At 44.0% G+C, this 24,543-nt stretch overlaps 1 protein-coding gene across 1 annotated transcript in view; it reads left to right on the top strand.

Annotated features, from left to right (window-relative positions):
- TRIO (trio Rho guanine nucleotide exchange factor) overlaps positions 1-24,543 on the top strand; it is a gene marked incomplete in the record, with an annotated part of 1,361,655 nt that overhangs the window by 623,078 nt on the left and 714,034 nt on the right. Inside the window, 2 exon segments of the mRNA XM_073630705.1 lie at positions 7,768-7,883; positions 11,463-11,529. Of these exon segments, the coding sequence (XP_073486806.1) occupies positions 7,768-7,883; positions 11,463-11,529 (183 nt within the window).

Below are 24,543 nucleotides of genomic sequence, written 5' to 3'. Positions count from 1 at the left end.
CAGGGGGGCGCTAGCAACAGGAATACATGGTCTCCCCTCTTTGCAGATTAATCCTGTTTTAGTATCCCTCTGCACCATTCCATCACAGTTCCATTGCGCAATATCATCAGGAATGGCAAAAGCCTGCAGTTCCGTGAGCCAATGTGTCTCTTTCAGGGAACATGGCTGAGGTTTTAGCATGGGCATTTGAATGTCTGCTTTTTGTGTAGATGCAGCTTCTTTGGCGATTCTGTCAGCTAGTGCATTCCCTTGGGCTATATCAGTCATTTGGCCTGTATGTGCCTTACAGTGCATGATAGCTAGTTTTGAAGGCAACTGAATTGCATCTAGTAATGCTGTGACTAGGTCAGAGTGTGAGATGCTCTTTCCATCTGCTGTCACATATCCTCTGTGAAGCCATATTACACCATGGTCCCAGACCACACCATGAGCATATCTGGAATCAGTGTAAATGTTTACCTCTTTTTCTGCAAACAGCTGGCATGCACAGGTTAATGCTATCAATTCAGTAGCCTGTGCAGACTGATAGGGTATTGGATTGGCCTTGAGGACTGTATCGGGCAGTTGGACCCCAGCATACCCCGCGTGATAGACATCACTTGGTCTGCTGCAAGAGCCATCAACAAAAACTGTTTGTTTAGTAGGGATTGATACTGAAAGCATATCTGCTCTAGGTGAAGTGTCCTGATGTATTGATTGTCTGCTACCATTGCACAAAAAGCCAGCGTCTGAGACACGCAGGCATGCCTTGCACCTGTACTGGAACCACATTTGAGAAAAAAGCGCAGTCTCCCACCATGTTCTTGGGCCAGTACTCCTGCCATGGTTCTACAATTTTCCCTGGCAAACAAGTGAAGCATTTTGCCATATTCAGGGAGGCCAAGGCTCAGGCTGGTAACCATTACACATTTCATCAGACCATTTTACAATATCAGACATTTCAGAGAGGGTTGCTTGTCTCAGTATATTGTCATAGAAAGAACAGTCAGATATCCATTGGCGGCAGTAACCAATCATACCAAGAAAGGTGAGCATGTCTTTCTTTGTAAGTTTGCGGGGCAGACCCACGAGAACCGCAGCTCTTCTGTGACTGACTTTCCTAACTCCCGGAGACAGCACAAACCCTACCTCCTGTTTACACCATTGTTACTTTTTCTTAGACACTTTGTGACATACTGTACATGTAACCATTTCAATAAGGATAGGCTATCAGTCGGCAGTCTTCCTCTGAAGAACTACAAATCAAAAGATCATCAACATATTTCAACAGTACAGAACCATGAGGGGCAGTCCAAGGCCTGAGGGTGGCTTGGAGTACTATAGACTAGACCACAGGTGAGTCTATGTAACCCTGGGGCATTCTACACCAGGTAAACTGGCGATTGTGTTGGTCAATCGACATAGTAAAAGCAAAGAGTGGCCGTGTCTCCTTGTCTACAAGGACGGAGAAAAAAAGCATTCTTTAAATCAATCACAGTAAAACATTTGGCTGTTGCTGGAATGGAGGACAGGAGTGATGGGACATCAAGTACAATGAGTGCTATTGGGACTATGAGGTCATGGCCCTCAAGTCCTGTACAAACCTGAAGGAGCCATCCAGCTTCTTTAAAAGGTTAACCAGTGGCGTCACTGGGGGGGGGGGGGGACAGAGGGGGCCCTGACCCCCCCAACATTATTCTGTGCCCTCCCCAAAATTTTTTTTTTTTTTTTACAAAAAGGCAATGTCTTTTTGTTTGCATTCATAGCGTATGCGCCGCATCTTACTTTGGCCGCCGCTGGAGTAACACAGTCTCTATTGAGAGGGAGAGCGTCCCCAGTCAGCTCCTGTGGGTGATTCCTCTCCCCTCCCTCTGCTCGCTGACACTGCATAATGCGAGCGCTCACACAACCATGGCTGCCCGATCTGCTCCTTCTCCTGCATACTCATTGGCAGGGAGAAGAGCGAGTTGCAGGAAGGACTCCACCAGGACTCTGTTACTGAAAAAACAGACTGATTTCTCCCGTCCTTAGGACAGGAGAATCAGCCTGTAAATTCCAAGAGATGCCAGACCAGCGCTGTCAATAGCAGGGGCAGGACAGCAAGAGGAGGCTGTGGAACCCCACAGTGGCGGAACACCAGGGCCCGGTGGCAAGACAACCTTTGCAACCCTGATAGTTCTCCCATTGCTTTGGACCCTTATATTTTCTTGGTATGCTGGTGACCTATATCTCTTGTTTTCTGCTACCCTGGGGGGGGCCCAATACAGTAGGAAGGAAGCTCACTGCAGAACATGTGTAAGGGCCCGTTGTGGGATCGTATTAAAGGGCCCCAGGAGATATATATATATATATATATATATATATATATATATTTAGCATTTTATAGTTGCCCCCCTACTTTTGTCCCTGTCCCCCCCCCTTTTGCCCCCCCTAAATATGAAAGCTGGAGACGCTACTGGGGTTAACAGGTGTGTTGTAGGGAGAAATAATTTCTTCCAGGATCCCATCCTGCAGAAACTTTTTTACCATTGACACTATGCCATCCATCTTTTCCTTAGAGAGTGGATATTGTTTGTGATAGATAGGAAATGCACCTTCTTTGAGAGTTGCCTTGTATGGTGTGCATGAAATAAGTCCTACATCCAGATCTGTTATATTTTCAAGAAAGTTAACATAGAGCTCCTGCAAGTGCGAACTGTGCTAAAATTCTACCATAGAGCTCCCATAAAGGGGGATTTCCTTGTCAAGTTCATAGAGACTGTTGCTGTTCTAGAGGGAATACAGTCAAGTATTTGTTCATTTTCTGGATTACATTGAGAAGGCAGTTGTTCTGATCATCCAAGTCTAATTGGGCATCCCATAAATCCCATACCCTATCCAACTTGTTTTCCCCAATTAAACCACAAATAAAAAGTTATTGGACTGTTTCCTTGACTTGGACTGGGATTTAAGAGTGCATGTTGCCTGGCTGTACAGGAATAGGGGACCCAGAATCCAGCGGCTCCTACAAAGGTAGTGCTACATGTGAGAGCTCGCCCAGGATTTCCCTGTGGTAACTGCATGGCCATTGCCCACAACAACCAAACCGGAGGACTGTAAATTTGTTGCAGAGCAAGCCAGAGAAGAGATGCTGTGTTGAGTTATCTGTAATCTAGAGCTATGTTCTTGTAAGAGTGCTGTTTCTGTGCAGTTGCTCATAGCAGCCATGCCGGGCCCTCGCATATCTGAAGTACAAGAGTCTTCCTGCTGCCCCAAAGTGTCTTGAGTTAAAGACTGTGCTATGTATCTCAGTGGACACTGCGCTATGCTGCATACTGTTGCCCGTAGCAACTACAGCGGGCTGTCGTGTGGGGGGCTTGCAGCTGTCAACCAGTTGCCTCACAATGGCTGGGATCCATGTTCATCTTCAAACCCTGCTAAATTCTGTATGAATTGTGTTATCCAGCTTGTCATCACCCATAGCAACCAAGACAGCTCATCACTTTGTCGATTACAAGTACCCAGCCGTCCAACAGTGGCTTGGTTTCAAGACTGTGCTCACGTATCCTACTAATCTCAGTGGAGAATGTATGGATTCAGCTGTTGTCGGCCGTAGTTACAGGGGTGAGTTACTGTGCTTTTGTGATCTTTCTGTGTGTCTCAGTTGCCCAACAAGGGCCTAGGCTAAAGACTGTCCAGTACAAGATCCTGCTTAAGTCAGTGGGAAATGTTACACCCTTTGCTGTTGCTTATAACTACCACCCCGGGCCACCACTACTATCAAAACAAAGTTGCCTAACCATGGCTAGGCTAAGTGTTATGTCAAGACAAGTCCTGCAAATGTCAGTACAAGTGGACTGTTTGGATTTCTTGCCAAGAAACATTGCCCTTTGAGCTTGTATGCCAGTCAGCACAATCCAGCTTGGCTGTGAAGGTGTTAAACTCATCATGGGGGCAGAACAGTGATGCTGGCACCAGCTTGTCTGGCAGGGAGGCGGAGCTGCACCTTAGAGCAAGCTCAGTGCATCCAGCATGTGAGAGAGGAGCAACATGGCGAGTCACCCACAAGCATGCGACCAGTTTCTGGACTTGCCTGGGTTGCAGGAAGCGGTACCTGAATGCCGAATGGTGGACACTGGTGTGCAGCTGGAGCACCGAGGGGGATTAGCTCTCAGTATGATCAACAGTGTTGAAAGATTATGCCCCAGAGTGGGGCAATGATCAGTGCAAAAATAAGTCTCCTGAAAAGAGACCACAGTAACCCTATTCTTGTAAAGATCATAGAGGACCTGTGACTGCTTAATAGACTAATTTAGGCCACAGGCACTGAAGGAACATAAGCTGAAGGCCAGCATGGTCCTTGGTAGTGTTCAAAGAGGGGCCTGTGTTTTTTTAAAAAAAGGAGGAGGAATAGGAGGAGAAGGGAAGGAAAGGATGAAAGGGATAGGAGTAGAAGAAAAGGGAACAAACTATAAGCAAAGAAAAGAGCAGAATACTCTGTAAGGGTAGCAAAGCAAAATATAGTCGGCAGAGTATTGTTAGTCTCAAGAAAAGGAGACAGACAGATTTTCTGTGACCTATTTGGGGAGGAGTAACAAGCAAGTCTGATCAAGATGCACCCACCGAATTGTATGCATATAAAAACGTGTTGCAAACAAAACGTGATCCATATATGGGAAAGTAGAGACGTCTACGTACCCAGATGTCAAACAAGTATAACTAAGAAAAAAATACTGCAACATATCAAAAGTGGGAGACACACTGTGCGGAGGAACAACAATGAGAGGACACAATAGGGAATTAGTGGATGTGCCCAGGAGTTCTTCACTGCAATAAATTTATGGTGGTTTCCCCAGTAGATGTAATGACAAAAAGGGGAGTAAACCCCCAGAGTTATGTGTAGGTGTACACCAACAATTGGCGACCTGTGTCAGGTTCTCTGCAAATGGTGCATCCATAGATGAATTGGTTTTAGCAGGGGGTTCCCAAAACCTAAGAATGATTTTAGTGGTTCCCCTGGGTTAAAAGATTGAGAGAGACTGCCCTGGGGAAGGGGGGGGGGGTGGGTGGGTTAGGGTTTACCAAGAGACAGGGACTGGTAAAATAATTTTGACTCCTTCAGCTGCAAACATTGGAGGCATGTTGCACAAACCTGACTCAGCATGCCTGCTCTGTTATTCCTTTTGGTCTTGGCATCCAAGATCAGCAGCAGCCTACTCATTTACACCAACTATGAAGAAACCTTTTCATCCACACCAATCAGCCATAACATCATGATCACTTTGACAATGCGAGGCCCTGCCACTGTGTAAATGGTTGTACAAGGGACAGAGGGGATGCACAAATGCGGAGTGAGGAACTTCTGAGTTTTAATTATGTCAGGACCCAGATCTGAATTCGGGGCCTCTGCTGTGTCTGGCAGTAGCTCTTCTTGCTGTGCCACCTGAGATGCTGGACAGCTTCCTGCCTTGGAAAACCTTACTTTCTATCTTGTTTCTGGTGAACCTTAAACTCATTTGCTTATCCCACGAAGTTCCTATTTATGCCAGGGCTTAGCACTTCCCGTTTGTCAGAATTTTGTGCTCTTCTCAAGCCAATATCTTACTCATTGTAATCCTGCGGATGTCCGTATCTTCAATATCAATCTTTACTGACCTATGGCTTGTTACTCAACTATGCTACCGGTTGATCCCAACTTGCAACTACTAGTTACCAACGTTTGGCTTGTTTACCTAATGCGAGCCTGCTTGATCTCTGCCTGCTGCATCTGCTGCCACACCCCAACTTGCTTCCCTCCTGGTGTGGTGATCCTGGGGACCATGACTCTTGTACGAACACACAGTGAAACACATCTCCCCCATCAGGAGCTCTGTTGAAGACCAGCTTGTGCTTAGATCCCGTACCTCGGTTGAACCTGCATCACCAGTCAGGTGGACCTGCTTGTGTAAGAATCTCCCTGATTTCTGTGTGAGCCTTTTCACTGTTATAGCTTCTGGTTTCTGAGCCTGACCGTGACAAATTATGAGCGGAGAAAACTATTTTTACAGCTTTCTGCGGATTTTGGTAATCCTGCATTGTGCTCCATAGTTTGGAGATTTCAAAGTGCTATGGAAGGGGGAAAAATCTCCAACTCAGGGTTGAGGTCTTGTTGAAGACCAGAAAGGGTGTGTTTCCAGGTGCTCACAGACTTTTATAATTTAGACTTGCATTTAGCTCATGGCTCCAACCAGAAGGGATGTGCGCTCCTGTCTGAAAACAGATTTGTGATCTTTTTCTGGACACTGTGGTGCTCTACTGAAGAGAAATTCCATGTCCATTGGGATGAGAAAGTTAGGACAGCTGAGAGAGCCTGGGAGACTGCAATAGCTGAGACAACTAGAGTCCAGGGGACTGAAAGAATCTAACTATAGAAGGAGTGAGAGAGCTTGGAGTGTCAGGAGAATTCCCACTGAGGGGCCAGGAGTAGGCCCATACAGCAGGGAGCTGTAACTAAAGGCTGAGTGAGTCAGTAGAGTTCAGAGTGACTCATGCAGGAGCAGTGATGCTGCTGAAGAGGGAGCCAGATGTGGCTGTATTTTTTTCTTTCCTGTTTTGCTGTGTGAAATGGAAAACCCCTTGCATGGGGACACCTGATGTAAGTCCTTTTACTTTTCCTTTTTCCAATAAAAATGACCTGATAAGCTCTAAAGCCACAGTTCGGACGGGTGCGGGCTCACTTAACTCATCTACCACTGCACAACATCCATATCACATGACCCACAATAACCTGTTGAGGCATGGACTCCACTGGAACTCGGAGGGTGTGCTGTGGTATCTGACACCCTACCGTTAGTAGCAGATCCTTTAAGTCCTGTAAGGTGCATGGTGGGCCCTCCACAGATCATACCTGTTTTCACAGCACATCCCACAGGTGCTTGACTGGAATGAGATCAGGAGAATTTGGAGGCAAATCAACACCTGAAACTTGGGTTTCCTCATACCGTACTTGAATTAATCAGACCAGGCCACCTTCTTTCATTGCTGCTATGGTCCAGTTTTGGCTGTGGATACTAGGTCAGCATAAGCACCGTGACTGGTCTGCAGCTGCACAGCCCCATAGGCAACAAACTGAAATGCACTGTGTGTCCTGACACCTTTCCATGAGAGCCAGCATTCACATTTTTAGCAACATGAGCTACACCCTCTGGATCTATAATGGCACCTGCCAGGGTGTCCATTGCCCTTCTGTTATATTCTCTGACAATAGATCATTTGGTGGTGGCTATCCGCAGTAAACCTGCAATTAAGCGAATAGAAGTGGGATCTCGCCAGTGGCTGGCTATGACCCTGCCATTGGTTCACCGGTTTTCCTTTCTTGGACATATTTTTTTCTACGTCCTGTCCCCTGCAGACCAGGAACATCTTACCAGATCTGCAGTTTTGGAATTGCTCTGACCCATTCATATATCCATTACAGTTTGATCCTTGTCAGGGTCACTTAAATCCTTATACCTGCCCATTTTTCTGCTTTCAACACATTAACTTCAGGGACAGCATGTTCAATTTGCTGACTAATATTTCCACCTACTTTCCAGATGCCATTGTCATGATAATCAATGTTATTCACTTTACCTGTCAGTGGTCATAATGTTATGGCTGAACGGTGTACACCTCAATGATGTACGGTGTTAGGGACTAAAAAAAAATGTGCCTATATTCTCAGGTATAATTATAAAATTATTACTGACTAAAGTATATTCATCAGCTGTTAATTGGAACATGCAGTTACAGCACTGTTTGTAATTGTATGTTGTCTGTTTTTACTTGCAGAGTAAGAGTTTGCAGTTGGACATTATTCCTGGCGGTACGCCAGGATGCGAAGTAAAGCTCCGCGAAGCCACACATGAACTCAATGAGGAAAAGAGAAAGTCTGCTCGTAGGAAAGAGTAAGTGCAATCAAAAAACACTGATTTCCCATGAAGAACAGGTCAATTTTTCTGTAACTAATTGTCCATCGTTAAAGGCCTTCTTTCATTTAAAAAGTTAAACATTAAAGTATTTTTACCACTTTTTTTTTTTTTTTGCATATAAACAGTCTACACACCGCTGTTAAAATGTCAGGTTTCTGTGATGTAAAAAAACTTGACAAAGATAAATCATTTCAGAAGTTTTTTAGTGTGATCTATAAACTATACAACTCGGTTGAACAAACAAATATTTTAGGTGGAAGGAAGTAAAAATAAAAAAATAAAATATGGTTGCTTAAGTGTGCACACCCTCAAACTAATACTTTGTTGAAGCACTTTTTGATTTTATTACAACACTCAGTCGTTTTGGCAATGAGTCTATCAGCATGGCACATCTTGAATTGCCAATATTTGCCCACTCTTCTTTGCAAAAACACTCCAAATCTGTTGGATTGCCAGGGCATCTCCTGTGCACAGTTCTCTTCATATCACCCCACAGATTTTCAATTGGATTCAGGTCTGGGCTCTGGCTGGGCTTTTCCAACACTTTACTCTTCTTCTGGTGAAGCAATTCCTTTGTTGATTTGGATGTATGCTTTGGGTCATTGTCATGCTGAAATATGAATATCCTCCACATGTTAAGCTTTCTAGCAGAAACCTGAAGGTTTTGTGCCAATATTGACTGGTATTTGGAGCTGTTCATAATTTGTTTGCAAAAGTTAGCCGGGCTTGGGTGTTTTTCTTCGTAAGAAAAGTCTTCAGTCTTGCCACTCTACCCCATAGCCCAGACATTTGAAGAATACAGGAGGTTGTTGTCACATGTACCACACAGCCAATACTTGCCAGATATTCCTGTAGCTCCTTTTAATGTTGCTGTAGGCCTCTCGGCAGTCTCCCTGACCAGTTTTCTAATCATCTTTCCATCAATTTTGGAGGGACGTCCAGTTTTTGGTAATGTCACTGTTGTGCCAAATTTTCTTCACTTCATGAGGACTGTCTTCACCATGTTCCATGGTATAATGCCTTGGAAAATCTTTTGTACCCTTCTCCTGACTAATACCTTTTAACAATGAGATCCCTCTGATGCTTTGGAAGCTCTCTGTGGACCATGGCTTTTGCTGTAGGATGTGACTAAGAAAATGTCAGGAAAGACCTACTTGAACAGCTGAACTTTATTTGGGGTTAATCAGAGGCACTTTAAAAGATGACAGGTGTGTACTGACTCCTATTTAACATAAGTTTGAATGTGATTGCTTAATTCTGAACACAGCTACATTCCCAGTTATAAGAGGGTGTGCACACTTATGCAACCAGATCATTACAGAAACCTGACATTTTAACAGGGGTGTGTAGACTTTTTATATCCACTGTATAATATAATCTGTCAGGGAAGGGCAGAAACAGCAGGTGTAAAGAAATGGTTATTCTTCAATACTAGAAAATAAGGTTCTTTAACCACTTGAAATCCGCGCTATGGCCGAATGACGGCCACAGCACGGACCTGAATTCCTGGGAGGCCATCATATGACGGCCTCCCCTGCTGATGCGCCCTGCGGGGTGCGTGCCGAGTCACTGAGACACGGCTGATCACCGATCCAAGTAAGGGGCCGGTCTCGGCCCCTTACCATGTGATCAGCTGTCAGCCAATGACAGCTGATCACATAATGTAAACAGAAGATCGGTAATCATTTTTTTTTTTCTACTCACGCTGATAGCGTAAGTAGAAAAAACAGATCACCGACTCAGATGAGAGGGACAAAGGTCCCGAAGTGGAAGAGGCACATCTGCCTCATCTTTGCCACCTAACAGTGCCCACAAGTGCCAGCTATCAATGCCCACTAGTAGTGCCAATCAGTGCCACCTATCAGTTTAACTGATCAGTGCCCATTATTGTCACCCATCAGTGCCCATTATTGTCACCCATCAGTGCCCATCACTGCCACCTATCAGTGCCGCCTCATCAGCGTACATCAATGAAGGAGAAAAATTACCTGTGTTAATTTTTTTTAACAAAATATAAAAACCGCAGAGGTGATCAAATACTACGAAAAGAAAGCTCTATTTGTGGGGAAAAAATAATAAAAATTTAATTTGTTGTATGACCGCGCAATTGTCATTCAAAGTGCGTCAGTGCTGAAAGCTGAAAATTAGTCTGGATAGAGGGGGGTTTAGGTGCCCAGTAAGCAAGTGGCTAACCGCTTGCCAACCACCATGGCGGCAGAATGGCTCCCCTGTGGGAATCGTTATAGCTGTACAGCGGCCACTTTAAGGGGTATAGGGGGCGCACGCCCAGCGGTACTGAGGAGGCGATGCGCTTGCCCGGCAGCCGAGATCGCTTCTGACAGAGCCAGAATGAGGATCTGTGTATGTAAACACACAAATCCACGTTCTGGCAGGGGAGAGGAGACAGATCGGTCTCCTCCCCCAGGCAGTCCCATCCCCCCTACAGTTAGAAAATGCTGAGGGAACACATTTAACCCCTTGATCGCCCCCTAGTGTTAACCCCCTCTCTGCCAGTGACATTTATACAGTAATCAGTGGCTATTTTTAGCTCTGATCACTGTATAAATGTCAGTGGTCCCACAAAAGTGTCTGTTCGCCGCAATGTCTTGATAAAAAATCTCAGATCGCCGCCATTTACTAGTAAAAATAAATAATAAAAATGCCATAAATCTATCCCCTATTTTGTAGACGCTATAACTTTTGCACAAACCAATCAATATACGATTATTGCGTTATTTTTATTTATTTTTTTATTGTAGAAGAAAATTTACATCAACCTAAACTGAGGAAGAATTTTTTTTAAATTTGGGGATATTTATTATAGCAAAAAAGTAAAAAATATTGTGTTTTTTCTTCAAAATTGTTGTGTTTTTTTGTTTATAGCGCAAAAAATAAAAACCGCAGAGGTGATCAAATATCACCAAAAGAAAGCTCTATTTGTGGGGGAAAAAGGACATAAATTTTGTTAGGGTAAAGCGTCGCACGGCCGCACAATTGTCAAAGCGACGCAGTGCCGTATCGCAAGAAATGGCCTAGTCAGGAAGGGGGTAAATCCTTCTGGGGCTGAAGTGGTTAAATATGTCCTTAACCCCATCATGGCAGAGGGTAAAACCCATCTCAATGCCGGAACACCGTTTTACAATCTTGATATCTATTAGTAAAACTCTACATATCTTTGCAACCATTTAGAGTATCCAGGTGCATTATACCTTGTGTTTTTTCAGGACAAATTGGGCTTTCATTTGGTAGTAAATGGTAATGAATGTCTCCTGAATTTTTTTTTTTTTTTTTTTTTTTTTGTTTTTATCAGTTGATAACTGGTGCAGAATAGGAAAAAAAATAATAAAAAAAAAAAAAACACATTTAGCTATGTATTTCTTTTGATTACCATAACCACATAACCTAACCCTAAAAACAACTCAAAATAAATACTCTTAATAAACAGAAAACAACACAAATACTTGTATGTGTAGATAGATTATTTCTGTTGTTCAAAATGTATTCACTAAATAGTGGAGATATTTTGTGTATTATAATTCTTATTTATTTTTAAAGGTATATTATGGCTGAACTTATTCAAACAGAAAAGACCTATGTAAGAGATCTGCGGGAATGTTTGGATGTAAGTTGTATGTGTCTTGTTTAAAAGCCTTATACCCATTATGTATTTGTTAAAAAAATATATCAGTGCATTTAAATTTAGTAGTGTACAGTTTCAAGAAATTGTTTACAAACTCCTTTGTAATTAACTGTGTTTGTTTTATTATTGACCAGTAACACCAGTATTGTGGAGTCCTAAATTATAACACAAACTTTTACAATTCACACGTTTGTTGAGTAAAGAGGAAAAAGTATACCAACTTCTAGAATAATTATATTATATAATAATTCTAGATTAATTATATTTTTATCCACTTCGTTCCAAAGGGTTCTCTATTTTTCTTGCAACTAAGTGCCTGAAATTGGCATTTATATTCCCTATATACCAGGGTTCAAGGAACGGAGAGATAAAACAATGTGAGCCAGTCATATTATAACATTAAATACTGCTGTCAGCCTTGCATGTTTTCCTGAAACAGAAGTTTGATTACAGGATGGTAATACACAAAAATTAGTTGTTAGTCACCAGGCTGGTGGTTACATTTTGGCCAAGCAATGCTGCTTTTAAGGTGTGTGTATAAGAGAGTAGGGAGGATAAAAAAAGAGAGGTTGAGTACATCATGCATATTTCTTTTGTTTTTTTTTCTTTACACTTGTTTCAAGTAGAGAAAAATATCTATTGATCCTGTCTGAAACTTAACTTCTTGATTGAACTGACAACTCTGCCTTTGCTGTACTAAATTTAAATCTAAAAGGGTTACCCCCGCCTGAGTTCTACCTTGCTGGACTACAGCCCTCTTATGTTAACAGGGGAAGTCATTGCACAGCAGGAAAGAGCTAGTCAGGACTGCAAACATTACTTTTTAGTGCAGTAGAGGACACTGTGTTGTCAGCTTAAACAGGAAGTTAGGAGGACACTGGATTCCTTGCAGATCAACAGCTACCTTCTGTATTTCTGTTCATGCTTACCATATCCTGGGCTTGCTTAACTCTTACACTGCCATTGTCAGTGTGTTAGTGTTACAATGAAAAGTTGAAAACAAACTAATATCTTAAATATTAGCCAAAGATTTGTATTTTGTAATGCTGCAACATGCTTAATGTACCGTAGAAGTGATGTGGTTGGCTATACAGTCACCCAATCACTTCTATGTGTCATTGGGCAACTGCCTTATTGAGAGAGTTAATAAAAAAGAATAAAATGTTAAAAATTTTCATTAAAGTTTAACGCCAAATTAATGGGAAATATTGCCTATTTGCATATTTCGTTTTTTTGCCACCTGGTATCTGGGGGAATAAAAGGAATAGCAGCCACCGGTCTTACATACAGGAAATCACTGGCAAGTAATGGTTTTGTTTGAAGGTTACCAGGCTATTCCAGAGGAACTACTGAGCTGAGAAGAACATAAAGATCAGCAGCAAGGACATGCAAAAACTTTTTTTGCCCGGAGTTCTCCTTTAAGGCCAGGATCAGCTCAGATTGGATGGACTTTCTGCTGCTGTACTTCTCAGGGTCAGTTCCAAGTTGTGTGTAAACAACACATAAAACATATAAAAGGAAACGGCACCAGAGTGCTCTGCGTATAAAAAACATACAAGAGGAAACGGCACCAGTGTGCTCTGCTTTAAAAGGCTGATAAATTTAAGAACTGGTCAGCCGAGGTTCCTTGTAAAAAGTTACTGGCAGGTTTCCCATTTCATGAGGAACGTTTAGTCGGTGATCACTTGGACAAATATATCTAAAAGATTTCCAGAAGGAAGAGTTCTTTACTACCTGTGAAGAAAAGCACCAAATATCCCTCGTTTAAAAACCCAGAGACTGCTTCCTCAAATGTCTCAGCGTCAGGGCGGTTCCACCGCCAACAGGGTGCTAGGGCAAGTCGCAAGGCCAGGGCCAGAAAAGGCCCTAGGTCCAAAATTCTTCTAAACCCAGCACCAAGCCCTCCTTTTGAGGGGACACCCCCACTCCATCAGGTTGGGGGAAGGCTGCTGCACTTTGTGGACATTTGGAAAACCACGATTCAGGATGAGTGGGTCACCTCAATTGTATCTCGCGGTTCCAAGCTGGAGTTACGAGGGGTTCCCCCTCAGAGGTTTTTAAGATCCAGCGTTCCCTTGGATCCTCCAAAAAGAAACTTATTGCTTCAGGCACTACATCATCTAGTGCATCAAGGAGTGATTGTAGAGGTTCTTGTATTCGAAAGGGCACAGGGTTTTACTCAAACCTATTTTGGACCCAAGGTCCCTGAACAAGCATCTATTGATACAGTCCTTTCAGATGGAGTCTGTCTGCTCAGTAGTAACCTCACTCCAGAGGGGAGACTTTTTAGCCTCCGTCGATATAAAGGACGCGTACTTACACGTACCTATCTTTCAGCCTCAGTTTTCTACGTTTTGCAGTAGAGGAACATCACTTTCCAGTTTGTGGCTCTACCCTTTGGGCTTGCTACAGCTCCCCGGGTGTTCAAAAAGGTCCTAGCACCAGGACTGGTTCTTTTAAGGGCCCAAGGGATCCTGGTGCTCGGTTATCTGGACGATCTCCTGCTCAGAGATCACTCAGCACAGGCTCTAGAACAGAGCATAGTATACACAGTGAGGTATTTGAAAAGCTTAGGCTGGATCATAAATACCGAAAAGTCAGCCTTAAGACCAGCTCAAAGTCTAAGATATTTAGGTCTGATTCTAAACACGGTCCAAGCAAGATTATTCTTGCCATCCATAAGGATCTGTGCCCTGAAGGATCAGGTGCATCAGATAAGGGGCAGCAGACAACCCTCCTCATACTTCGGCTCTGTATGAGTCTTCTAGGGAGGATAGTATCCTCCTTGGAGGCAGTGCCTTATGCCCAGTTCCATTCCAGGCCTTTACAACAAGACATCTGGTTAGCTTGGAACAGAGGAAGAAAAGACCTGGATTATCCAATGTGCTTACCTCCTCAGCCATGCATAAGCCTAAACTGGTGTTTGCTGGATCAGAACCTGCGGAAAAATCTGGGGAAAATCCTTTCTCCCGGTAACTTGCAGAGTACTGACTACAGATGCCAGTCTCTCAGGCTGGGGAGCAACCCTAGACTGGCTCACAGCTCATGGGAAATGGCCAGGGACAGAGCAGACCCTGCCTGTTTATTTATTTTATTTATTTCAGGTACTTATATAGCGCTGTCAATTTACACAGCGCTTTACATATACATTGTACATTCACATCAGTCCCTACCCTCAAGGAGCTTACAATATACGGTCCCTAACTCACATTCATACATACTAGGGACAATTTTAGACGGGATCCAATTAACCTATCAACGTCCTAGAATTACGGGCAGTACGTCTGGCCCTGCGGTCCTGGACGGTGGAGCTTCGGGACTGCCCCATCAGGGTTCAGTCCGACAATGCCACGGCAGTGGCCTATATAAGCCACCAAGGCGGTACCAGGAGTCGTTCAGCTCTGAAGGAGGTGAACTACATACTAGCCTGGGCAGAGGGACATGTGCTAATGATATCAGCAGTCCATATCCCGGGAGTAGAGAACTGGAAGGCAGATTATCTCAGCCGCCAGGAGATCTGCCTGGGGGAATGGTCCCTACATCCAGAGGTGTTCCAGGAAATTTGCAAACGTTGGGGATGGCCAGAGGTCGACCTACTGGCATCCAGGTTCAACAACAAGCTACAGCAGTTTTTGTCTCGAACAAGAGATCCTCTGGCAATTGGAGCATATGCTCTGATTTGTTCCATGGAGCCAGTACTCCCTGGTTTATGCTTTCCCTCCGATCCCTCTCCTGCCACATTTGTTGCGTGGGATTCAGAGAGAGGGGGTTCCAGTCATTCTGGTGGCACCAGCCTGGCGCAGAAGTCTCTTGTTAGTCTTATATTGCTTGGTGGGGAGCCAGAAAATGGCATCTTCGGAAATATGTGATTGGGAGAATTCTTTTGTACACTCAGCTGTGAAAATCAAATTGGCTTTGGGTGCAGTCAGAGGTCAGGTTTCGGCCCTCTTAGTACTCTTCCAAAGGCCTTTAGCCTCCCATTCACTGATCCAAACCTTTATGCAAGGGGCAACTCGCTTGCTTTCTCCCATTAGGTCACCTATGTGTCCTTGGGACTTGAACTTGGTGCTGTCTGTGTTACAGAAACAACCATTTGAACCTATTAAGGAAATTCCATTAGACTTGCTGTCACACAAGCTAGCCTTACTGATGGCTATTACCTCGGCTAGTAGGGTGTCGGAGTTGGCGGCCCTATCACCTCGGCTAGTAGGGTGTCGGAGCAGGTAATGAATATTAGCCTGACTCTGTGTCCCATGATGTATGAAAAATAAAAGGATTTTACAGGTAAGTATGACGTAAAAATCCTACTTTTTTACTATAATAAATATCCCCAATTTTTTTTTAAAAAAAGCACATTTTTTCCTCAGTTTAGGCCGATATGTATTATTCTACATATTTTGTAAACCAGAAAGGACAATGGGATGAGGGGAAAGAATAAAAGAATATCTAAAAAAAGCTAGGATCCCCCGGATAACAGAGGAAAGAGAAATATCCTTAGAAATACCAATAACGGTAGAGGAGATTAATCGGGCGTTAAAAGAATCGGCACCAGGAAAAAGTCCAGGACCAGATGGGTATACGACGTTATACTTAAAAAGTTTAAACAAATCCTGACCCCAAAACTATGCGCATATATGAGTGGATTGGGAAGGAGGTACGAGATGAGTAAAGAGGCCTTATTGTCATCAATTACCATTATGGCAAAAAGAACGCAACTTAGTACTAAGTGTTCAAACTATAGACCTTTATCATTGTTAAATGCGGACACAAAATTGTTTGCGAAAATATTAGCAACAAGGATGAAAGATTTAATGACGGAGCTGGTCCATCCCGATCAAGTGGGCTTTGTATTAGGGAGAGAGGGGAGGGACAACGGGGTAAGAACACTTCTGTTACTCCAAAAAATAAAAGAAGGGAGAGTCCCCAGTCTACTCCTGACGATACATGCCAAAAAGGCGTTCGACAGGGTAGACTGGGAATTCATGATGAGCACCCTAGAGAACATGGTGATAGGCCCAATGATGATGCAATGGATACAAGCATTATATAAAGTTCCTACAGCAATGGTGAAAGTGAAATGGAACATTGTCACCTCCCTTTAGAATGAATAACGGGACGAGATAGGGATGCCCCCTGTCTCCGCTCCTGTTTGTGCTGGCGCTGGAACCTTTCCTGGCAACAGTGCGGGGGGATGCAGACATAGGGGGCTTCAAAGTCAGAGAAGAGGAGCATAAATTAGCTGCATTCGCAGACGGTATTATATTCTATATATCAAACCCTCAAATTACAATGCCCAATCTTATGAAAGCACTAATGAAAGCACTAAAGGCATACGGAGATCTATGAAATTTTAAGATCAACCTGAGTAAATCCGAAATAATAAACATAAATATGAAATTGAAAGAGGAACAGAGTTTACAGCAAGAGTTTCCATTCCCTTGGAGGAGGATGGATATAAAATATCTTGGGATCAAACTAACGGCATTGTCAGAGGAAATATATCAAGCAAACTATATCCCATTATTAGAGGAGATAAAAAGGGAAACAAAAAGGATAACAGCACGCCCCCTATCATGGATGGGCTGGATTAATGCCCTAAAGATGATAATACTTCCGAAGATCATGTACACGTTTCAGATGCTCCCCATATATATACACCCCCAGCTTATTTTAGAACTAGAATTTTTTTTTTTTTTTCCAAATAACAATTTTTATTGTAGATTATAGTAATACAGTATAAAGGAACATGGACATTCGCAAACATTGTATAGTATATCCATTTGTAGCATTACATATGTGTTTTTTTTTTTTTTTTTTTTCCCCCTTACAGGGTATCTGATATTAGTTCCTATGGTAATATAGGTAAGCTTATATAAATGTTCATTCAGTTACTGAATAGGATAGGAGGAAAGAAGGGGGAGAAGAAAATAAGCCTTCTAATTGGCGTTGTTACCTGGTCATGGTGGGTCCTCCCGGAGGTGCCACAGCTCCCAGACCCTGTTATGTGCCTCCAGCTTGTCCTGTATTCTAGCTGTCATTTTCTCCATCACCTCTATGTCTTTAATTCTAGAGTAAAGATCTTCAGCTGAGGGTGGAGTGGTACGTTTCCAGTTTAAGGCTATAAGACAGCGTGCTGCTGTGAGTATATGTCTTACTAATTTCTCGTATGGTCTGCTAATTTTTAATGGTGATAGACCTAATAAAAATAATTTTGGAGTCGCTTGGACTTCTACTTCTAGGAGGCGAGAAAGGAGATGGCGAACCATCTCCCAGTATTGAGCTAGTATTGGACAGGTCCAATATATATGTATGAGAGTGCCTTTAGCCTCTTGACATCGCCAGCATTTATCTGAGCTATCTGGGAAAATTGTATGAAGTACATCTGGAGTCATGTACCAGAAGTAGAGAACTTTATATGAGTTTTCCTTATATAGTGTACACATTGAACTCTTCGCTGTCTGATTCCAAATTGCCTGCCACTGCGCTAATGGGAGTTCTTCCCCAAGGATCTTCTCCCATCTGAGCATGTAATGGTGTTTACCCTGCTCTTCCAGATCGATGGTATTCAAAATCTTATATATTTCTGATATTAGCCCTTTCTGTGAGCTACCTGCCAAGATAGTAGTTTCAAACGGGGTTGGAGGTGAAAACTGTAGATTCGGGGCTATAGCTAGCGCGTAATGTCGTATTTGTAGGTATCCGTAAAAAGCTTGTTTTGGCAGTTTATGTTTGGCCTGCAGGTCCGAGAAAGATAGGAGCCTACGGGTTCTAGGATCTATTATGTTTCCAAAGTGGAACAGGCTCCTAGAGGACCAAGGGTGTGACATCTGATGCGTGAGGCTATCTGGCACCTTGGGGTTACAGACAAAAGATGTCAGGGTCGATCTTTCTGAAATTAATTTGTGAGGTTGAGCTAATTTACGCCAAATCCTCTTTAACATGGACATGGGACCCAGAAGGCGTTCTGGAGCTACTTCCGCATTTGCATTCCATAATAAGTTGTTTGGGTGTATCGGGGCTAGCCATAATTTCTCGATCTCTGTCCACTTATTATATGATTTTTGAGTAAACCATGATGCCACCGCTCTCAGCTGTGTAGCTTGGTAGTATTTAACGATATTGGGGAAGGCTAGACCCCCCTCACTGCGTGATGCCATCAACACCGTTTAGGAGATCCTGTGCTTTTTATAGTTCCATACAAAGTGAAGTAAGTCTGATTGGAGCTTTTTCAATTGCTTAAGTGGTATAGGTATAGGGAGTGTTTGGAAAAGGTACAGTAGCTTCGGGAGGATAGTCATTTTAATAGATGCAATTCGTCCTAGTAGGGATATATGGTGTTTTTTCCATTGATTTAATAGGGATCTAATGGTGCCAAAAAGAGGGGGAAAGTTTTCTTGGTACAGGGTGTTAAACTTAGGGGTGATATAAGTCCCTAGGTATTTCAGGGCAGTTGTTTTCCATTTGTAGTTATAGTTAGATTTTAAGAGTGCGATGTCAGCGTCAGGGATGTTGATGGGTAGAGCTTCTGACTTTGAGGCATTAATTTTATATCCCGAGATAGCTCGGAATTGGTCCAGTTCAGCGTGTAAATTTGGGAGGGAGATATGGGGTTGGGTCAGGGTGAGAATTATGTCATCCGCAAAGAGGGAAATCTTAAATTCTCTATCTCTGACCATAACTCCCCGTATATTTAAATTATTCCTAATAGAAGCCGCTAGGGGTTCTACACATAGTGCAAACAACAGGGGCGACAGCGGGCACCCCTGTCTTGTACCGTTCGAAACTGAAAATGTTGTTGAGAGTGCAAAAGGAGTTCTGACCTGTGAGGAAGGACTTGAATATAAGTGTTTTGCCCGCAAAAAGGGGCCCTGGAAGCCCATGTGGCTCAATGTGGCGAACAGGAACGGCCACCCCAGCCGATCAAATGCTTTTTCAGCGTCTAAGCTGAGCAACATAGAGGGGGCGCCGTCCCTGCTCGCCACCTCCACCAAATCTATCACTTTTCTAGTGTTATCGCTTGCTTGTCGCAATGGGACACACCCCACCTGATCCTTATGGATCAATGATGGTAGGATCGTGTTCAGGCGATTAGACAAAAGTTTGGTGAAGATTTTTAAGTCAGAATTTAACAGTGCAATAGGCCTTTAATTTGCACAAATGGAAGGGTCTTTATCTGTTTTGGGAATCAGGGTGATGAAAGATTTCTGCATTTCTAAGGGAATTTGAGTGTCCTGGAGGAAAGCATTAAACAGCTTACAAAGATGGGGTAGTATAAGAGGGAGAAATGTTTTATAGTATTCGTATGGGAACCCGTCTGGACCCGGGGCTTTATGGGACGGTAGGGATTTAATAGTGAGTTCTATTTCCTCATCAGTGATCTGTGCATTAAGTGTTAGCAGATCTGATGGTTGTATATGGGGGATTCCACTCTGCTCTAGATATTGTTTCATCGAGTAGGACAGGTCAGAAGAGGGAGGGTTGCTAGGTATGCCCGGGTTGTTGTAGAGGTCTTTATAAAAGTCCGCAAATGTGTTTGCAATTTCTTCAGGGTGTGATAGTAGCTGACCTAATTTGTTTTTAATCTGGTTCGGGGTTTGCATGTGGGATCTCTCCCTTAATTTGTTAGCCAATAGAGAGTGTGCCTTATACCCCTTGTCATAAAACATTTGTTTCAACCTGGTTAGGGCTTTCTCCACTTGTCCCATAGCTAGATCACGAAGAGTAGCACGGAGTTTAATTATTTTCCTTAGATTTTCTATCGTGGGGTTGGTCTGGAGCCTATGTTCAAGTGTTTTAAGTTGGCTCTCTGCTTCTATTTTGGCAGCTAATGTGTCTTTTTTAAGTTTTGAGGAGATCGCTATACATTTACCCCTAAGAACCGCCTTGTGAGCTTCCCAAAGAGTGGTGAGTGAAACTTCCTGATTGGAATTTTCTAGGAAATAAAGTTTAAGTGTAGAGTTTAGTTCCTCCAGGGCCGGTTGGTGTTGGAGAAGGAATGTATTCAGTCTCCAGTTGTAGGGTCTGCGGGCAGGGGTGCCCAGGTCTAGCGTTAGCAAGATAGGGGCATGGTCTGACCAAGAGATAGGTCGTATTTGCGCGTTACGTGTCCTTTTTAGGGTGAAATTATTAAGGAAAAAGTAGTCAATGCGTGTATGTGTACGGTGGGGAGCTGAGTAAAATGTGTACTGTCGGCTTCCAGGACATAGAGCCCTCCACGCATCAAAGAGCGCATATCGTCTGGTGATTTGTCTGAATAGTCTCGAGTCTCTATGGACCCTAGGCGTTGGAGCTTGGGGGGCTATCGTCTGGCGGTCCGCCGTGGGTGACTGTACAAGATTAAAATCACCTCCCAAAACAAGCACCTTAGGGGTAGATCTAAATATTCGGGATATTACCTTGGATAGAAAGCTGTGTTGCTTAGTGTTAGGGGTATATAGAGCGCATAGCGTTATTTCATGTGTTTGCCATGTTCCTCTCAAAATGATGAAGTGGCCGTTAGGATCACAGTATTGAGACACGCATGTGAAGGGAGTTCCCTTCTTGAAAAGTATGGCCACTCCAGCCTTTTTGCGACTACCCGAAGCTGTGTATATTTGGGGGTAATATTTGGATGCAAACGCGAATGAGCCTTCCCTGTCAAAATGGGTCTCCTGGACCATAATAATATCAGCTCCTGATTGTCTAAACTCCCTCAGTGCCAGATGCCTTTTCCTATTAGAGTTCAGTCCGTGTACATTTAGTGAAAGTAACTTAGTCATGGTGGCGGTTCAATGTGTGTAGGTGTACGCTTACCTAATGGCGGCTTGTCATGGTTCGAGATCCCAGGGTCAGGAAAAGCACTCTCCGGGAGGAGACCAGGAAATTTCATGGACTTAGTCATGTACCAAGGAAGGTGGTTAGAAAGAGGGAGGAAGAGAGAAGACTGGGGAGAGAAGAGGCGGACAGTTAATGCACAAAAATAAGATAACATCAACCTCATCAAACATCTTTGATAGGCCAACAGGCCTAGACTAGAGCGGAACTCCGCGTGAGCCTCCCCCCCCACCCCCAATAGGGCGGATGAAGAGGCCCACCCAGAAGCCCGCATCCCGTCAACAATATTTTCCAGACCGCACACAGTTTAATACTGCGTACCAGTAACTAGCTAAAATAAAATAAAAATAAGAGGGAACAAAAAATAAGGGGAGGGGGGTGGTAAACGATGGCTTCTATGCCGGTCCACCCAAAGCTCGTCTGAGTTTAGCCCTCACTGGTGAACTAAAGTTGGGCGTAAGGGTGCGTTCAAATGGGACAGTCCAGGATCTTTTTAGGCAGGGTATTAGTAGGACAGTTCTATTTGTTGAGCCTAAGTGCTCATGTCCCCGTGTTATTTGTTGTTGTAGTAGTAGTGGATCTGCGGTCCTTATACTTTGCGGATTTGCGTTGGGAGTCTGGGTGTCTAGGTCGGTTAGAAGCGGAGATCTTTTGCCAGGTTGCAGGTGGCGGTGGGGGTGTAGCAACTATGTCCCATTCTGGTAGTTGTGGGATTGGTATTTCAAGAATGTCACAGAATGTATGAAGGTCTTCTGGGTATCGTAGGACAGCGGATTTACCCTGGTGTTTCGCTGTGAGGCTAAAGGGAAAGCCCCATCTGTAGGTAATGGCTTCTTTCTGTAGTTGCTGTAGTAGGGGTTGGAGAAGCCTCCGTTTTTGCAGTGTTATCCAGGACAGATCCGGGTAGATTTGAATCTAAGCTTCCATATAGGTTATTTTCCGTGCCAAACGTGCTTGTCTCATGATTTCCTCTTTGAGAGGATAGGAGCTGATTCTGCAAATAACGTCTCTGGGTTTGGGGGTGGCTCCCTTGGGTCTGAGTGCCCGATGGGCTCTGTCCATATCTATGTGTTTAGAGGGGGGTTCTCCAATGAGATTGTTGAAAATGGATTGCAAAATGGTTTGCAGGTCCTCTGCGTTTTCTGGTTCCGGGTTGCCTCTCACCCGTATATTGTTACGGCGCCCCCTGTTGTCCAGGTCTTCTATATGTCTCTGCATATCTCTTAGCATTGCTCTGTGGTCTGCTCCCTGTAGTTGTGTTCTATGGACCGCTATTTTCGTTTCTTGTATTTCTTCTTCAGCCATTTCCATTCTGTCTGTCAGGTGTTTGAGGCCTGTTTGGAGTACTTGTATTTCCGTGCGACATGTGGCTTTCACGTCCTCAATTAGTTGTCTGAAATCCTCTTTTGTGGGCATGGCTTGCAGATATGTATGCCATGGTTGAGGCATATGTGGGGGTACATATGAGTCTCTTGCGGGACTGCGGTAGTGGCGAGGGGGGGATGATACACGTGGCGTGGAGTGTAAGATTAAAGCACCTGCTGCATGGTTGATCTGCACTCCAGTTGCTGGGGGGTCCCATGGGTCTATGTATGCCCCTCTCTGTTGCTGCTGCATTGGGGGTCTAGAATTAGAGTCCTCTGCTGGGTGGGAGAGCAGGGCACTTGCTTTCTGTGCCTAGGATGGTATTGAGGGGGATGGCCGCCTGGATTCACTAAGGTCTCTGGAGCGAGACATTCTTTGTGCTTTGGGAGGTGGGGAAGCGGCATCCACTGCCCATGATCTCTCATTGGGGTCATCAGGGGATCGGTGTGAGCCAGACTGTGGGCCTGCAGGAGTTGGCAGAGGGGGGAAGTCCTGAGAGATGTCCGAGGAGTCAGTGAGGACAGGCTCTAGGGTCTGAGAGAGCGGCTCCGGAGCCGTTCTCAGAAGTCTCGGGAACGCCGCCGAGCACTGAGTGTAGTGCAGGGGGGAGGCGGGCGGCATGGCGGGCCGAGACTGTTCAGTGGGAGAGTGTGGTTGGCGGTGGGGACTCACCGTTCCCGTGTCTGTGATGGATGCTCGGGGGTACTCCATGGCCTGCTGAAGTCCTTCCAAAAGCTGCTGCTCAGGATGATCCGATCGTGGAGACTGGGCGGGACTCCTTGGTGTGCAGGCCGGGGTGTCCGGCGCCATATTGGCCTCGTCTCCCCGGGACATTCCGGGCTGCGTAAAGTAGGAACGGAGGTCCGTGGAAGCCTCTGGGGGTGGTAGGGACGATCCTCTAGGCTTGGAGGATCTGGTGGTCCTGGATTTGCCCATGTGTTTGCGGTAAATCACCCAAAATACGCCGTTTTCGCTGAGGGCTGAGAGAGCTGAGGGATTAGGCTGCCATCAGGGTCGGCTTCCGGTCACGCCCCCCTAGAACTAGAATTTTAATCACTAAATTTAATATAGCGTAAGAAACCTAGAATTTCTCTGGCAATTCTGAAGAAAGTAAAAAGCCAAGGGGGGATTAAATGTACATGACTTTCAAAAATATTACGAGGTGGTTCTGTTAACACGTGTGGTGGAATGGGCATAATGAGCACATAATGACTAATACACATTTAGCAAGGGATTTATTGATACCACCACATTAATAGGACATTGGGAGAAAATACACACACATTGACACGGATAGTATTAAAAATTTGAGATGCACTACACAAGATAAATAAATGGAAATATAACACCATTGATGGCACTAAAGGAAAATAATTTATTTGCACCAATGACTAAGTTCGGGGTGAACTGGATTCAAAAAGAAAACGCACAACTACGTGATATAATACAAGGGGGAAAAATTTGCACTTTACAAGAATTAAAAATAAAAAAAGATATACTGGAGATTAATGAATGGAGGTATTTTCAGCTTAAACACTTCATAGCAGCACTTCCTCACCCAATAAGAGAAGGAGAAGCACTTACAATGATAGAGCGATTATGTACCATCGAAAAACCAAGTGGGAATTTATCTAGGATATATAAATCCTTGATAGAAGGGAAAGATCTGGAAATTCCAACATTTATAAAAAAATTGGGAGAGGGAATTGGGGAAACGAGGAAGGAATCGAGAAGTAGGAAAATTCGGAAACCGGTATTTGGATCATCAGTAAATAATGGGATGGTGGAAATGAACTATAAATGCGTACCCCGTGGTAT

Source organism: Aquarana catesbeiana, linkage group LG05 (assembly GCF_042186555.1).
Source record: "Aquarana catesbeiana isolate 2022-GZ linkage group LG05, ASM4218655v1, whole genome shotgun sequence".
NCBI classification, from domain to species: Eukaryota; Metazoa; Chordata; class Amphibia; order Anura; family Ranidae; genus Aquarana; species Aquarana catesbeiana.
The sequence above is the reverse complement of the archived record's forward strand: the minus strand, read 5'-3'. Positions and strand labels throughout refer to the sequence as shown.